Source organism: Melanostigma gelatinosum (assembly GCF_949748355.1).
Source record: "Melanostigma gelatinosum genome assembly, chromosome: 7".
In the NCBI taxonomy this organism is placed as follows: domain Eukaryota; kingdom Metazoa; phylum Chordata; class Actinopteri; order Perciformes; family Zoarcidae; genus Melanostigma; species Melanostigma gelatinosum.
This window is the reverse complement of record NC_136640.1, coordinates 3,290,502-3,308,555: the sequence shown is the minus strand read 5'-3', so window position 1 is coordinate 3,308,555 and position 18,054 is coordinate 3,290,502. Positions and strand designations below refer to the sequence as shown.

General features: G+C 44.1%; 1 protein-coding gene across 1 annotated transcript in view; it reads right to left on the bottom strand.

Annotated features, from left to right (window-relative positions):
• Positions 1–18,054, bottom strand: part of LOC306779973 (chloride channel protein 2-like) — an 89,577-nt gene that overhangs the window by 19,962 nt on the left and 51,561 nt on the right. The window contains exons 12-17 of the mRNA XM_079272108.1: positions 17,690–17,845; positions 10,673–10,742; positions 10,093–10,203; positions 8,352–8,565; positions 3,507–3,640; positions 1,853–2,043 (exon numbers count right to left, since the gene is read on the bottom strand). Coding sequence (XP_079128234.1) covers positions 1,853–2,043; positions 3,507–3,640; positions 8,352–8,565; positions 10,093–10,203; positions 10,673–10,742; positions 17,690–17,845 — 876 coding nt within the window. The remainder of the gene's footprint in view (positions 1–1,852; positions 2,044–3,506; positions 3,641–8,351; positions 8,566–10,092; positions 10,204–10,672; positions 10,743–17,689; positions 17,846–18,054) is intronic.

Below are 18,054 nucleotides of genomic sequence, written 5' to 3'. Positions count from 1 at the left end.
ACCACTTATACCAAAACTGCTACTGCTGCTACTACCAGTACTAATACTACTACAGCTATTAGTATGACTGCTACTAGTACTACTACTACTGCTACTTCAAAAACTGACTTTACTATTACTACTACTACTTATTCTACTACTACTACTGTTATATTAAATACTACGACCACTACTCCAGCTATTACTACGACTACTGATACTACTACTTCTACCACTTCTAATTACTAATACTTCTACTACAACTTCTACTACCACAAATATCACTACCGCTGGAATTCTTTTAAGCTACAGAAACCGTTTGAATATCAAAATGTTCAGCTCTTTCAGGAGAGGGGTGATATGACTTCATATTTGTAATCTTTCAACTTTTTGAATTATTAAGCTTTTTGCAAATTTTTTTAATCTATTTTCAGCAATGTTTTTGAGATTCATTTCAGCTTTCATTGTTTCTCTGGTGTTTTACTACAGTAGATGGAGTTTAGAGAAACAAACAGGAGTACCAGCACGGGAGCACAGCAATGTACTGCTGTGGACGTATTTTAGACACCTAAAAGAATCAGTGTACGCTGTATTTACAATATTTTCACCGCTTTATCTTGCCCTAAAAAGTGCTTTCTGACGGGGGACTGTTATCCGTGTGACACAAGACTGCTTTAACAATAACAGTGATTTTACCTCGAGGACCACGGGGTTGCTGGTCTGCTGCTGCCTCGATCGATGCAGCAGCAATCAGCTATTGGGAGGTTTAATACAAAGATATTAATCAACAGTTAAGAAACTCCGATCAAACCATTTGGAATACAAGATTTGTATCCCCGTTTAAAGGCATTGATGAAAAAAGCACAGCGAGAAATGGAGAAAGTGGGAAAAAATGAAGTAAAGAAGACGTGAAGGAAAAAAAGAACAGCTCAAGAAGGTAAATAGGCATCACACACACACACACACACACACACACACACACACACACACACACACACACACACACACACAGGAGGGCGTTCTACCTCGCCACTCACTGCAAACTGATGAAAGTGAAATGAAGACGGAAAGAAAGCGATAAATCAACATTTTGTGCACCACGGGGCAGAGACCTGGAACCAGAGCAGACATCCATCTTCAACCACAGCTGACCATCCATCTTCTCACAAAAGCCATACTTATTACTGTTATTGATGGCATAACACGTTAATAACGCTCCAAGCTATCCATCTATCACCCACACACGTTTCTGAATGCAACTAACTTACTCTAAACTTCTCTTTCACAACAGAATGACTATAAAACATTAAAAACTCTCAGTTTTCACTGTCAAAACTTAAAAATTCAGGTAAAGAAATATTGGATTTGTTCCTGTCGTAGATGCTGAAAAGAGAGGATGTCGTGTATCTTCCTACGGATGAATTGTAACTCTACTGTGGGGATTTATTAAGTTTGCTTCTAGCGCCTGAGCATCTGGCAAGTGAGACAATAAAAAGCATTCTCCAATCAATGCTTGAGTTGGAGTTTATGTAGGTGGAGCCGTATGCGGCTCTGGTTCTGACCTGTCAATCACAGTAAGCCCCGTCTATTTGACTCTAAATGGACCATAGTTTACTAAATGAAGACTTGAAACTAGAGATTGAGACTATAAACTCATGTTTACAATGTTTACTGAGGGAATAAATCAAGAAGTAGAGTCATTTACATTTAGAGTCGCCCCCTGGTGGATACTAGAGAGAATGCAGGTTTTAAGACACTTTCGCATTCACTTCACTTTTCAGAACTGAAGGTTATTGTCTCACTGCTTTTAACAACGTTTTTTTGACAGCCTATGTCAAGCTTGTTTAACCATCCAGTCCCCGTGACCTCTGACCTGGAAGCGGACCTCCTGACTGGCCTGGTGGCTGCCGTCCTCGCTGCCCACGTTCGACACGACCGACAGGCGTTTCATCTCCTCGAGGGCTCGTTCCCTGATGTACTCCAGCCGTCTCGGGCGGCCAAGCTGCAGGGAGAGCAGCGCCTGGAGCTGGGCGCGCTCGATGGAGCCCAAGAGGATCATGGACTCTAGGAGAGGAGACAGGAGGAGGAGGAGGAGGAGGAGGAGGAGGAGGAGGAGGAGGAGGAGGAGGAGGAGGAGAAGAAGAAGAAGAAGACAGGAGGTGAGGGAAGAAGAAGAAGAAGAAGAAGAAGAAGAAGACAGGAGGTGAGGGAAGAAGAAGAAGAAGAAGAAGAAGAAGAAGGAGGTGAGAGAAGAAGAAGAAGAAGGAGACAGGAGGTGAGAGGAGGAGGAGGAGGAGGAGGAGAAGAAGAAGAAGAAGACAGGAGGTGAGGGAAGAAGAAGAAGAAGAAGAAGAAGAAAGGAGGTGAGGGAAGAAGAAGAAGACAGGAGGTGAGGGAAGAAGAAGAAGAAGACAGGAGGTGAGGGAAGAAGAAGAAGAAGAAAGGAGGTGAGGGAAGAAGAAGAAGAAGGAGACAGGAGGTGAGGGAAGAAGAAGAAGAAGAAGAAGAAAGGAGGTGAGGGAAGAAGAAGAAGACAGGAGGTAAGGGAAGAAGAAGAAGACAGGAGGTGAGGGAAGAAGAAGAAGAAGATAGAAGAAGAAGAAGACAGGAGGTGAGGGAAGAAGAAGAAGAAGATAGAAGAAGAAGAAGAAGAAGAAGAAGATAGAAGAAGATAGAAGAAGAAGAAGAAGAAGCAGATAGAAGAAGAAGTTGGAAGATGAAGATAGAAGAAGATACAAGAAGAAGATGAAGATAGAGGAAGATAAAAGATAGAAGATGAAGATGATAAAAGATAGAAGATGAAGATACAAGAAGATGAAGATAGAAGATGAAAGAAGATACAAGAAGAAATAGATAAAATATAGAAGATATAACAAGATAAAATAAGATAGAATATAGAAGATACAAGATAGAAGAAGAAGGTAGGAGAAGGAGAAGGAGAAGCAAAAGAAGAAGACGAAAGGAGAGGTGAGAGGAAGAGAGACAGTAAAACTTGTTTCAGGAGGGAAGAGTGAGCAGACTGCAGGAGATTCCTAACACGTGTTGCAGCACTGCAGACAGCTCGGCTGAGTTACATAACGAGAGGCCAGAATGCAGTGAACGTGTATGAACTAGTGTGTGTGTGTTTGGCAGCTTGCTGCCGTTAAGTAATTGCCTTTGTGACAGTGCGTGCTGATTAAGTATTTGGTTAAATGACGCAGCTAATTGTTCCTGCACGATTGCGTAATTGAGACAGCCACGGAATACAAAATCTGCACTTCAGAGAAGTGGCATCAGCAGGCGGCGCGCTGCAAACTTTGTCCGTGTATCAATCAGTCCATTTGTTTTTCGGTCCAGGACGGGACGCTCAGTCCAGCTACAGACATCCTCATTGCACACAGTGATCAGCACACACCGCTGCACTCACACGCATGTAATCATCCAAGTGCAACTCTTGGTCAAGCTGCAGTACAGAGGGACTATTATGACGATCTTTCATTTTCAGGTTTGTGACAAACACAAAGCAGGAGAGTGTGTTTGTGTCTCACCAGCTGATTCCACCAGCGCCAGAGTCTTGAGGTGTCCCGTCAGCAGGACGTTGTGCAGGTCTCTGTAGCAGCAGTTCAGTGTGATGTACCGCACGTCCCGCACCATGATGTCCTCCACGCGAATATTGTACTTCCTGAGAGGAGAAGAGATCGAAATGAATGTGAGGAGGCTGAGAGGAATTTATCAGGTGGTTACCGAGAGACGAGAAAGAGGAAAGTCGAGGGAACAAAAGGTGAGAAGAGGGAGACGGTCTGCTCCGTTAAAGAATCGAATGACATTTCCCTGAATAGCTGCTGACTTTTGGAAACAGACATTGATTCAAATGCTTTGCAGATACTTTTTTTTTGCCGTTTTCTTAAAAAACGTTGCCCTGCCACGGCTCTGTAACGACTCTCCTTCAGAGCCAACGCTGACAGCCGACCGGTCAATCCAATCACGCCACACACTGGAGAGTGCGTACAGCAGCAGGAGCGGGGGGGGGGGGGAGAGTAGGTGACATTGTGTGAGCAGGTCCTGCCTCAGCAGAATGGTATGGCCCGGTACACCAGTCATGAACACTCAGCTTCCTCTTCCTGTGGGTTGCCAGGAAACTGCAAACATGACAGCGGCCGCCAAGCGACGCAGGCGGTGCCGGGATGCCAGCTCCGGCTCAGCCTTGCCGCTCCTTGTTGTGGTGACAACTCAATACGCTGACCTCTCTTGGAATGCAAAGTTAATTTGATGACCATCCGCCCTCAACTCTGCTTCAACGCAACAGAGCGCGACGTTGGTCGAAGCGTTGTAACCAGCACGGACAGAACGCTGTGCTATAGAAAGGCGCTCTGTGCTGCAGGTTCCTATGTGGGGCTGTAACGCACCACGACACACTGGACCGAATGATCCCTGCTGACAGCACGAATCACCCCTTCTCTTTCCGCCATTCTATGTTATAAGCACACTTTTCCTGCATTGGTGTTGGACACGAGTAGAGAGTTGCAGAATTGTCCAACATAAACAAAACATCCGTCTACAGCTTTAATCTTTTATTGGAACCACTTTTGGCAGAAGAAGTAGTCCGAATGACAAGTCTTTTGTGTGTGTGTGTGTGAGTATGTGTGTGTGTGTAGGTGTGTGTGTGTGTGTGTGTGAGTGGGGGTGTTAACAGGGGAAGGTGTGGAAACTAATAAAAGGAAATTTGTAATGATCCGGAGAAAATATGATGATCCCCTTTGACTTTGCTTCCTGTCAGACAGACGGAGAACAATTCAACAGGCTCGAATAGGCAATTATGAAATGCTAAGAAACCTAGAATGACCGATAGAGAATCAAACGACACACACACACACACACACACACACACACACACACACACACACACACACACACAGAGAGAGTGGTGTTATGTAATTGTTCCCACACATTTTTTTCTCTTTTTAAATGGCACTCCAAGGCTGGTGATGGATCAGCCAAAAGTGAAGACAAGAGCCTCGTCTGAGAGAAGAGGTGGAAAAGCTTTCATATGGGTCTGATTAGAAAGAAGCAGCAGGAATATATATACATGTGATGTGTGTGTGTGTTCATATCTGCAAAAGCTCAACATAAATAAAGGACAAATCCAATTCTCTCCATGTCAGTGTGGGTGTGTGTGAGCAAATGTTCATGCCATCATGCGTTTGTGTCGCACGGTAGGCGTTACACAAGTGTCCCTGTGTGTGTGTGTGTGTGTGTGTGTGTGTGTGTGCGAACTGTTGCGTGGGTGTGAGATGGATAATTTCCAGTTTGAGTGAAAAACACATTCAGCTTTGACGAGGCGACGCTACCTTCAGTACCCACCCCCTCAACCCGGCGGCCCCTCCTCCGCTCTCGTGTGCTACAGTAATATCACACACACACACACACACACACACACACACACACACACACACACACACACACACACACACACACACACACACACACACACACACACACACACACACACACACACACACACACACACACACACGCACACGCACACGCACACGCACACGCACACACGCACACGCGCACACGCACACACGCACACGCACACGCACACGCACACGCACGGCTGGAGTAGGAGCTTTCTGCGTCATGACTCAAGTTCATAGTGTGTGTTATTAAATATAGATGATTCAAGGAGATTACATTTCTGTGTATATGTGTGTGTGTGTGTGTAAACATTCAGTCCACACAGAGGAGTCTCCTGACAGTTTCTCGATAATCTTTACACCTCACCAACTTCTAACATTTCCAAACGTATGTCATTATGCCGAGCTATTTGATATTTCTGATGATAAATGATCATGTCATGAACACACACACACGGCTTTCTCAATCACCTTTTAACATTTGTAAACTTTGTGTTCATCATCGCGTACCGATGATGTGATTGTGTGTTGATGACTGATGATCACCTCGTGTTGTTCTGACACGACGACGCGGAGGATTCGTCACGTTTTTTCCCTGATTCAATTTAAAAAAAATTGAATTTGTTGAAGCTTTCAATCATTACTATTTGATGAAGTTAAACAGACCGGTAAGAGGATTATTCAGGTTCGTTACGACGATATTTTTGTAGTTTGGGCATCATTCATCATTATATTGGACTCTATCATATTGAAACACTCCAACATTGTCATAATTAGCATATCAATTCTCGAGTTATGGCCGGAAAAGTGTTCTGTGAGTTCACTGAAATGGAATCAGTTCCTCGTGGAGTCCAGGTGGACGTTGGAGCCAAATACAAAGGAAATATCTCTCCAGTGTCCCGAGAGGCTTACGGACGACCTGAAAAGATAACGCGAAAAAAACATATTCCACACATTGTTCTTGTCAAAACCTGATGGCTTCATTACCCACAATGCAACTCTATCGCTGACAGTTTGGCCAGAGATTCAGAAGCATCTTGCCAGTAGGAGCTAATGAGGAGCACTTCCTTCTAACTCCACTCCTCCAGATTTTTTAAAAGTTTTCAAACTCAAGTCAGCGTTTTTTTGGAGTTGAAGACAAAAAAGTGACACTCAAGGACATTCATCAAACTCCACACAGCTCCACTGGAGACACGAAGGGCTTTACACGACATGTGCAGCAGCACTCCCAAAGACCTGTAGACTTAACAACGTGAGGACGTCATCAATGAACCGGACCAGAGCCCTGTCACCACACCGGCCCTGTTCCAGAATGAAGACGTACCCGACGCTGCGGTCGATGGCGAGTATGCGTCTGTGCCATTTATGAATCGGATCATTAAAAAGCAGCGCTGGAGCATAACGACCGAGACGACAGGAGCTCTGGATGTGACAAGCGGTCTGGAAACCATCCAACAAGCGGTCCCAAGAGAACACCTTAAACCTGCAAGTAGTTTTCTTGGCCAAATTCTTCAAGCATCTCACTTTTTTCTGGGAAAAATTACCAAATGTCAAAAATCTATGTACATACGATCATCGCTGTAATAAAACTGGATCACACACACGTGAGTATTTTCTCCGTTGCATAATAATCAAAGAGAGCAACAGCTCACTGAAATCACAGCTTCTCCTTCATTCTGTCTCTAACACACACACACACACACACACACACACACACACACACACACACACACACACACACACACACACACACACACACACACACACACACACACACACACACACACACACACACACACACACACACACACACACACACACACACACACACACACACACACACGATGGAGAGGCCATGAGGTCGCAGTGGATAATAAGGAGAGACAGAGGAGACGAGGGGAGCAGCGATAGACGGAGAGGAATAGATAACGAGGAGATGTGAGATGGAGGCGGTCAACCGAGGTCCTGATGTAGAAAGTGAAAGACTCAAGTAGACGGCCACAGGGACTGAAGAGCAGACTGAGGGTGAAATGCATTCATTTTCCTTCATTACTCCCAATCTGTGAACGATGCACCCAAAACTATTATCTCCACCTGATGAATTGCCAGCATCCGGAACAATAACCGTCTGCAAACAATTAAATGAAAAGTGCTTCTGTGTGGTTTTCGCCGAGCTCGGGAAGCAGCTGGTAATCCCATTCGCTATTGTGTGGTTGGTATGAATTAATAATATGGGAGTGAAAGCAATTAAAAGTCATGTTAGGTTGAACCACTGAGCCAGGCACCTTGGGTTTCTGTGACGTGAAATCCTCTCCGTGATTCCAGGTTGGAACCCCGACAGGCCAGAATGTGTGCTATCTGGAGTTCAACGCCGAAATAAAAAGCCGTATTTAAAACCATTAAGACTCGCTGTGCACTCGGCTCGACCCATTAACAGGTTACATTAAAGACCGGCAACAGTTACACAGTCAGCCATTATGTGACTAATTAAATACATAAACCCCCGCAGAGCAAACACACAGACCTTTAACAAACACAACTGATGGGGCTTTAAATAGTGATTAAGTACGGAAGCCCATAGGGGACTTTATTAAAATTATAACATGTACATTTGAAAATCTTAAATAAAAAAGATCTAGAATGGCAATTTGTTGATTTAAAACCACTGCAGGGAGCTTATGCATGTCCTGTAGGTGAATCATGCTGAACCCTTTTTTTCATGAGTTTGTAGCATGGTTGTACAATTTGTTACAAAATGTTACATTGGCTCCAAACTACACTATTTTGTGGATATTTTTAAAATCATTTCTTTGTTATTTGCACTTCCTATGAAGCTGTTTTTAATATAAATATTGACAAACATAGTTGTTACGCTTCCCATTCCAGTACTGCAGAAACAAGATACTGTAACGTATTGCGATGCGTTGTGTGTGTGACGGTGCGCTGTGTTGGTGCAGCGTGTTCCTCTGTACGTACTCGTGGTGTCCCCAGCCCAGCTCCGGGAGGTACGGCAGCTTCTTGATCCTGATGATGGAGTCGTAGAGGGACGGCTGCAGTGACTGGGCCACGGCGTTGGCCAGGATCACCGCTATCATCACCGGCAGGATGTGGGAGATCTGGCCCGTCAGCTCGAACACGATGACGGCGGTGGAAACCGTGTGGGTGACCGCTCCCGACAAGGCCGCCGCACCTTTGGGGGAGGGAGGGAGGACAGTCGGAACAGAGAAGCAATTGTTCAGATCAGTGGTTTTCAAGGTGGGGCGGGGCCTGGGGGGTTTCAGGTGCGTCATCCATCACAATGAAAAAATAAAAACATTTTAATATCACCATGATTTCAAAAGGGAATAAACTGTTTTACCATCCCTCATACAATTCAGAGGATGAACAACACCAATGACGAAAAAAAATAAGAGTCAAACACGTTTTGTTCTTAAATTAAGAATAAACTTCATTATGTAACAATATGCTATAAATCAGGTCAAAACGATCATACACACAATATATGTATTACAGATCAAAGCCACAAAACTTAAACTTTGGAATTCAATTGACTCAAAGATTTCAAGTCGTCCTCCTGTTATCAATGTCCTGGACCAGACGGTTACAGACGCACTTCACATTCCTCGCCACACAATCTGCGACACCCAGAAGCCCGAAAACGTATATAAGTAATTCAATAGGGCTCCATCACACTTCCAATTGCTTCCCATCCAATAAAGTGTTGTGAAAAGAGCAATATCAGAGCAGCGTGGGGCGAAGTGAGACGGGGAAAATAGATGAGTCCAATCCAAGAAATGAAAAAAGAAAAAGAATGAAAGCATTCAAATAAAGAGAAAAGAGAAACGAGAGCGAAACAGATGGTGGGCGAGAGAGTCTACAAAGGCCCGTCTCACTGTTCTTTCTTGTAACTTAATTAAGCCCGTGTACATATCCTGCTCACGTAAATGCTCGCGCTCCCTCCGCCCGGCCGAACATTTAATCCTTAAAGCGAGCTCCGCTGTGAGATGAAAGAAGCCTGTAAAGGGCTGAGTCATCAGCAAACGGTGCCGCGACGACAACAACAACAACAACAACAACAACAACCCAGGAAGAACACAGCCGCCGCAGACATGAAGCGACTGTCAACAAGTAGCTCGGTGGAGAGACTCACAACTCTGCATCTCTTTAGACACACAACATTGTTTGACAATAAGGATCTTTCTTTATGCTGGAGGACAAAAACGAACATGAACAAAAACCCAATCACTAAGAGTGGCTTGGTTGAAAAGGTAAAGACTCGGAAATGGTGACTTTACCCCCAAACAAGCTAGATATATATACACACACACACACACACACACACACACACACACACACACACACACACACACACACACACACACACACACACACACACACACGAGTAATGTACTCCATTGTATAACTGTAATCGTACTTGCATCAGAAGCACCGATACCTCACAGACACCGAATGAGAAGTAAACGAAATAAAGAGTGCATCCTGTCTGGAAAAAGACTGAAGCGGTTGAAAACAGCCAAGTTGGTTATGAGTGAGGAATATATTTGTGCAGATCCCAGAACTGCCGCTGACACAATGAGTTTGTAGAGCAAAAACTAAATAGGGCTTTTAAGAAAAAAAGGAAAACTACTAAAGAAGAGTACTAGAAGTGAGACGGCAGAGAGTGAGAATAGGTGCCATGATCGTGTCTTTGACTTACCCACGACGGCGTAGCCTCCTGGCACTATGGGGTAGATGGTGCCATCTGTGTTAATGCCATCTGGGAACCAGGCTGCCATGCTCTCTCCAACCAGACGACCAAAGGCTGCTCCTGATACACACACACACACACACACACACACAATCAACACTGGCAACAACAAATACCACTAGTGTACTGTATTACTGCTCTAAAGTGGCGTATTTCCTCCTGGTAAAACAACAACATGAGAAAACAGTTCTCTCTCGTTTGATTCATTGCAGAAACATAGAAGGCCAATGTTTTAGCATAAAGCACGGCTAAGGTGTGCACATATAGTTTCACTCAGATAATATTTCAGAATATTTCATCACTCCTCTAAAGTGAAATGAAGCTAATTAGCTTTTTTTCCCGCCGGTTAGATGAGAAGATCGATACCAACCTCTCCCCCATTTCCAGTCTTTAAGCTAAGCTAAGCTAACCGGCTGGAGCGTCAGCTATAACAACCGTATACGAGTTCGGTATCAATCTTCTCGTGCAGCCCTCAGCAAGAACTTCCGTCTCACACACAGACACGTCTACTTTTCGCCGGTCTTCTTACCGATGACAAATACCGGCATGAAGGCTCCGCAGGGCACCGGGATGGTGGTGGCCAGAGCAGACATCCAGAACTAAGACGGAACGAAGAGAAAGACACAACATCAGAACAGGGTGGCATTTCAATTCGCCGCACAGTACCATCCTGTGTGGCGGCCGTGCAGAGCTTATTGCTGAGGTGAGATTGAGCTGTCACTTTCAACTTCTCAGTCCACAAAGACCCTGAAATGAACCCTGGGTAATGAGCGGGCCCCGCCGATTGGCCCACACTGTGCGGAGGAGACTGCTAATTAGGAAATGTCACCACTGATAATGTGTGAGCACTATCGTCAGGTGTGTGTGTGTGTGTGTGTGTACTTGGTTATATAGGCAGATATGAGTCTTAAATGGCTGACATGCTTATTTTGGGGAAAATAAAAAGCTGTGCTGATTCATAAGGCTGTATTCAAACTAAGTACCGTTCGCACACACTCGTGTGGACTCATTAGATTAAACATCTCATTCAAATTCAGTTTGAAGTCAGCCAGTGTAATATTGATTAATCCTACAGTAAATATATGACTGATCATTATAACATTGACTCAAGCCCATCTTTAGTCCGTGAATAACTTTAGAACAAACCGTCACATTTATTTGAAGCTTTTACGACGTCAAGCGGTCAAATCTTGCGACTTAGAAAATAAACTACTGCACGTTAGCGAGTTGTTGGATACTCTTTAAAAAAGGAACAGATTCTCTTGCTTTGAGTTGGATGAAGATTGACATCACTCTCATAAACAAAGCCGACAGACCAGGCGGCAACCTCCGGTTCTTAAAAGTTAAACAAACTGTCTTAAAGCTGCATTCTCTCTAGTGTCCACCAGGGGGCGACTCCTCTGGTTGTATAGAAGTCTATGAGACAATGACTCTACTTCTCTCTTGATTTATTCCCTCAGTAAACATTGTAAACATGAGTTTATGTCTCAATCTCTAGTTTCAAGTCTTCTTCAATACAGCATGATGTTCATTTAGTACATTATGCTCCATTTAGAGTCACACAGACCATAAAGCAGGGGATGCTTTAGGGCGGGGCTACACAGTGATTGACAGGTCTCTACCAGAGCATAAATGGTGTCTCTACAACATGCTCCTATACACAGTAAAATACTCTAATCCTATATACGATAAGATACTGTTTAAATAAATTAAAGTAGCTGCAACGAATAATAACGGTACATTACTGGCATCTCTGCTGCCAGTAATGTACCGTTATTTTACGGTGAAATTGTTTAGAATGTATTGTACAAGACATTACACAAAACTTCCTCCTGTAATAATCTCAAGGTTTCAAATAGACTTCTTAATTACACCCATTGCTCCGTCTCTCTCCATCCCTCCCTCTGCTCCGTCTATAGTTAGCTGTAATTAAGGCCGGCTGCCATGGTGAAGTAATGGATCTCCGTCTGTAACCTTACACCGCCGCCGTTTTCACACCCAGCACACACACACGTACGTGCGTAGGTGTTCACACACACCCACGCTCACACCCTGACACTGACTCATCGACGAGAATCAAAGCTGAACGCCGCCAGGCGCCGGAGAGCAACAGACAACCGGTTGGATACACAAAATAGTTCTCTTGGGGGGGAAATAATGACAGTCATGGGAGTAATTCTTCGGACTTCTCGAGAATTGTCTTCCACTTCGGCCAGTAAACCTTAATAAGAGCCAGAAAGGTTTAAAGGATCGGTGGAACTCATAACATGTCGGCTTTAGCTTTATTACAGAGGCCACGGCCTCCGAGGAGGAATTTAAAAAAGAAGAAGAAACGCACGACAGGGAAATTTAATTCAGTTGTAAATCTACAGTTAGCCATGAAAGCAGCTGTCATCTGAAGTGTTCGATAAAGGCTCAACAGCGCAGTAGTAATAACGGCCATAACGGCTCATAAAAATGTGTACAAATATCCTTTTTATGGGGTTGTTTAAACACTATGTGACAACCACAGAACTATGTTGTTCTCAATGGTTGCTGACAAAGAAAATGTCAACATTATAATATATTTTAGAGAAGCTGCAACCTAAAAACAAACATTTGCTAATATATGTAGAGCAATGAATCCAATTATAAGAGATAAACCATTGAGACATCTGTTGTCTTATTTATTGACTAAAGACCCAGAGGCGGCAATTATAGACAAAATGCAAGTCATCTGATAACAATGTGTACAAAAACACTACGGGGAAAACTCTTGATTATATCGAGCGACATTAAGACATTTCTTTTAGGCTTAAATAAGTTGGATGAAAACTTATTTGAAAGCAGTTTGATTCAAATGCTCATTCTTGGTCTTTCTTGACAAACTCTTGCCTAAGAGACTAAACTGTCCATGTTTTCTCTGAGTGAGACGAGACTGAAATGTCTATGTTGTGAGTTTTTTATTGACGAAAGATAAATAACGATATTGACTTAATACGACGAGAGTAACAAGGACTTTTGATCTCAGGACTGCGATATAATCTTGACTAAATCAACACAAGCTCTAAGCGGATTCATGTCGTGTATTTGTGACGGTTTGTCGTTTTTAAAAAGAAGGTCCCTTAAAAAAAGGGAACCCCGAGGTCCCCCTCCGGGTGGCTCGGGGTTACCCAGGAGATGGACTAATAGCCACCAATGACACCATCACCTCGGGCTGTCACTGTGTTGTCACTGTGTTGTCACTGTGTAGTCACTGTGTAGTCACTGTGTTGTCACTGTGTTGTCACTGTGTTGTCACTGTGTTGTCACTGTGTTGTCACTGTGTTGTCACTGTGTTGTCACTGTGTTGTCACTGTGTTGTCACTGTGTTGTCACTGTGTAGTCACTGTGTTGTCACTGTGTTGTCACTGTGTTGTCACTGTGTTGTCACAGTGTTGTCACAGTGTTGTCACAGTGTTGTCACAGTGTTGTCACAGTGTTGTCACAGTGTTGTCACAGTGTTGTCACTGTGTTGTCACAGTGTTGTCACTGTGTTGTCACAGTGTTGTCACAGTGTTGTCACAGTGTTGTCACAGTGTTGTCACAGTGTTGTCACAGTGTTGTCACAGTGTTGTCACAGTGTTGTCACTGTGTTGTCACTGTGTTGTCACTGTGTTGTCACTGTGTTGTCACTGTGTTGTCACTGTGTTGTCACTGTGTTGTCACTGTGTTGTCACTGTGTTGTCACAGTGTTGTCACTGTGTTGTCACTGTGTTGTCACTGTGTTGTCACTGTGTTGTCACTGTGTTGTCACTGTGTTGTCACTGTGTTGTCACTGTGTTGTCACTGTGTTGTCACTGTGTTGTCACAGTGTTGTCACAGTGTTGTCACAGTGCCCAGTGTTGGAAGAAGTACTCAGTAGCAATAACAATGTGTGTACTTTGAATCAAGTATTTCCACAATATATCAGCCAAATAGACTTGATGATGCACTGTAGCTACTATGTTATGGTTTTGTATTATTATTTTAACATGTACAGTAAGCTGCTGGTCAAGGTGGAACTCAAACATGGCAGTCGCCATTTTCGATGACGGCTGTTACACACACAAGCACCCCCCCCCCCCCACACACACACACACGCGCACCCTTTACGAGTTCTTGAGCCTTATGGAATTCACGACAAAGTGATACAATCACTATCAGGCGGGTAGCTTTCATTGCTGATTCCTAAAGCACTTTTCACTGAGCATGACCGTATGATTGAGACTTGATCATTTTTGATGAGACGTTAGCATTTCCAGAACTATGTCTACATACTCTTTTATTTGCTCTTCATGTCCTCCTAAAGTAGCTACTGCGATATCCACTGTTTTTGAAGCAGCTATGACTCACTTTCCCCCCCGGAAGGAATCATTAATGTTTCATCGAATCGAATGTAATCCAAGTGTACGTCTCGCTGAGGTAGTGCATGACCATAAAACTGTACGAGGATCTCGGACCTCAAACTGAAAAGAAACGGGCAAGAAAAGCAAGCTCAGACTCCAGCGGGTTGTTGGTTCAAAACCTTAAAGGGCAAAACAAGTGACAGCAGTGAAAACCTTCTTCATCGAAATCCAATTAAATACGACCTAATGAAGCTGGTGAATTTTGACGGTGGGTTTAATGAGACTTGTATGTTATAGAGCTGCTTCAGGGCTGAACTATTTTAGAAGGAGAAAAATCATTAAATTCAGTCGATAAAGTGAGTGACTTCACGAGTAGACATTACTAGTTCAAACTTTGCCCAGACAATATTGACCCAGACAAAATAATTGACCCAGACACCCTATAAATACGAAATGTTTATGTGACTCATAGCAATCATACAGCAACGACAGTGAGCGGTTATGATTATAATACGGCTGCAGTTTGCTTTGTGTGAGATTCTGAACCTCAAACAGAGAGATGATCTCTCGATTGTAAACAGACATGTCTCTTGGATGCTTTGTATCTTTGCCTTCATGATCAAACCATCACGGTGCAAATATCTTGATTAAAAAACTTAAATTGCAATTTAAAGACGTGGAGCTGAAGATGACTTGGTGTGCGTTTGTCATTGTGGTAATTTTTGATCCATTTCGTTGTTTAGAGAACTACCGCTAGAATACCGTCGACTCATTCGACCAAACAAACAGCGCCACATGAATTAATTCGGACGGACGAGCTCTCCTCTGCTGCTCTCCGACGTTAAGCCTCTTGAGACGAACACTTGAAAAACACAGAACCTGAGTCAGCCTCGGCTCAACGACCCAACGTAACCTCGGTATTATGATATTTCTGTGTCATTTGCGAATAAACGTATCTTTCATTGCGATTTCTACCGAGCCGAGCTGAACACCCGAGGTTATGATTTTAAGATGTGAAGACGTGAGCTGCCGTCACTCCGGCTGCAACGCTCGAGGAGGAAACGCAGCGGCGGACCGCTGAGCGTTGGCCTTTTCACTAAAGCACACGGATAACCAATAGATATGGTGCAGCTAGATTAATTGCATATTTATCATATAATTGATCAATACCGCACTGATTACCGATGGGAAAGTCTTGAATTTCATCAGACTTGAATGGACACGTGCACATCTTTTATCATCCGTTTAATTCAAAGAAAATTTGAGAAATTTAGAGCCAGAGGCTGGACGACTAAGAATAACGTTTAACATCATAATAATAATAATAATAAAGGTTTTACAAATTGCGCATTGCCAGCTCTGTCACTCCGATGCACGCGCACACGCACACACAAACACACACACACTCTGAAACACACCTGTATATTAATAAAGGTGTTCCTCATAGAGAGCTGTTGATGGGCCTAATTGCACACCACTAAAAATAGCTACAAAGCATGCTAAATAAGTTAGCAGGTTTCTGTGTGTGTGTGTGTGTGTGTGTGTGTGTGCTGTACACACACACACACACACACACACACACACACACACACACACAGCAGTAGCTCAGACGACACTCTTCTTCACAACAGGTGCAGTGAACTTTACTAAGAGAACTTTACGTTTCAGGCTTTCACTCTTGGTGCTGCAACAGAAAACACACAATTAAAAGTATTCAGAGCAGCTTCATCTGCTGACCGGACTTCCTGACTGACACCGGACGCCTTCCGCTGCACCTCAGAAGTTGAGCAGCTGGAACGAGAGATCTTACCAGAAGTCTCTGCATGAAAAGGAGGCGCAAAGAGACAAGATGGCTGCCATGTCGAATAAAAGAACCGTTCATTACCCGAGAGGGAGAGGGAGGGAGAGCAATCTCCCCCTTTGAAAATCACCAGGCTGAATCCAAGAAAAACCAAAGGCTGTAATTAGACGGAGCCATTACAGCCTCACTTTGAATGCTGCGTGTGTGTGTGTGTGTGTGTGTGTGTGTGTGTGTGTGTGTGTGTGTGTGTGTGTGTGTGTGAGAGAGAGAGTGAGTGAGTGAGTGAGTGAGTGCCCACGGACAGATGCTGAGAGCAGCTCGCTGGCATTTCTGTGCTCTCAGAACTTTAACACCGGAGCTCCCGGACAGAGTTGGATGCTCGTGGTGTTGTTTCTAACCACAGTACCGGCAGTAGATCAGCTAAACTTATCGGAGTTATTCATAATAACAGGTGGTATTCACACCCATTCATACAGAGATACCATGCGGGGTCCCACCTGCCCGCGAGGACTCACTAACATTCACACAAGGACTGAAATAGCCGGGGATCGAACCGCCGGTATTCTGATTGGAAGACGGCCCGCTCCATCCCTGAGCCACAGCCGACCCGTCCCCAAAGATTCGGGTCGGGACCCAAAAGGTTTTATGAGAGTTCGCTAAATAAATCGGCAGAATTACCTCCAAGGTCTTTTATTTAATTTTTATTTTCTGCAGTTCAGCTTTGAGCCACAAGAGGGAGCCTGAATGTTCATAGTGTTCTGATAACTGTGCTTAAAACATTGCATATGTTTATAATCATAAATGCATAAAACTACTGAGTTATATCTGTTTGGAATGGTTCGTTTCCCGCTTTAAGAATGAGAGAATTGATATTGCCTTGCCTTCTTGAAGTGTAAAAACATTTACATGAAAATAGCAAACTATGGTCTGTTGGAGTATCTAAGTGCCATCTGAACTGGATGAGCTGCAGAGGTGATGAAGGTTCATTAAACATGGAGGAAGAGCAGAAATAGATCATAATGCTTTCATGGGTATGCTTTAGGGGCGGGGCCACATTGTGATTGACAGGTTGCTATCTGGTCTGGGAGTCGGCCGTGTTTTGGTCACACACCTTTAACCCTTTACAGCGTGTGTGTTTTCACTTCATGAAAGTTAATTGTAACATTTTGGGTCGCCTAAAAAAAGAGAAGTATTTTTCAGCGTTCGGTCGTACTTGGCTCCGCCCTCTCGTGTCACTTCTGGATGGCAATGTCCAAAAAACCAAGATGGTGACGGGCAAAATGCCCCGTCATTCAGCGACCTACTGCATTAAGAGGAACACCGAGCATGAAGATATAAGCTCCTCTACACGGTGCATTCGAAATGAATCTCATCAGCACTGTACTGTGCTCTGTCCTACCTTCATGACGATGAAGAGGACCAGGGTGACGAAGACGTTGACCTGCGGGTGTTTCCAGGCGTCGGAGTGTCCGATGTAGTCGAACTCCTCGGCGATGCCCTGTTTGGCCCACGTCCGGTTGTCCAGCAGCGTCACCAGAGACTCCTTCTGGGTCAGCTGAAGGCCACAGGGAGGGACATCGTCAACATGGGAAAGGGGGGGGGCTGTTTTGTAGGATTTACTATCTTTTTCCAATTCTAGCTAAAGGGTAACGCTCTGTGGCCTTTTATTTTAACATCTCTGTCAACTGAATCTCTGTTATGGATACTGTAATAGAAACATTACATCTGACTCATGGCCCAGCGTCCCCTCTATCAGTACTGTAT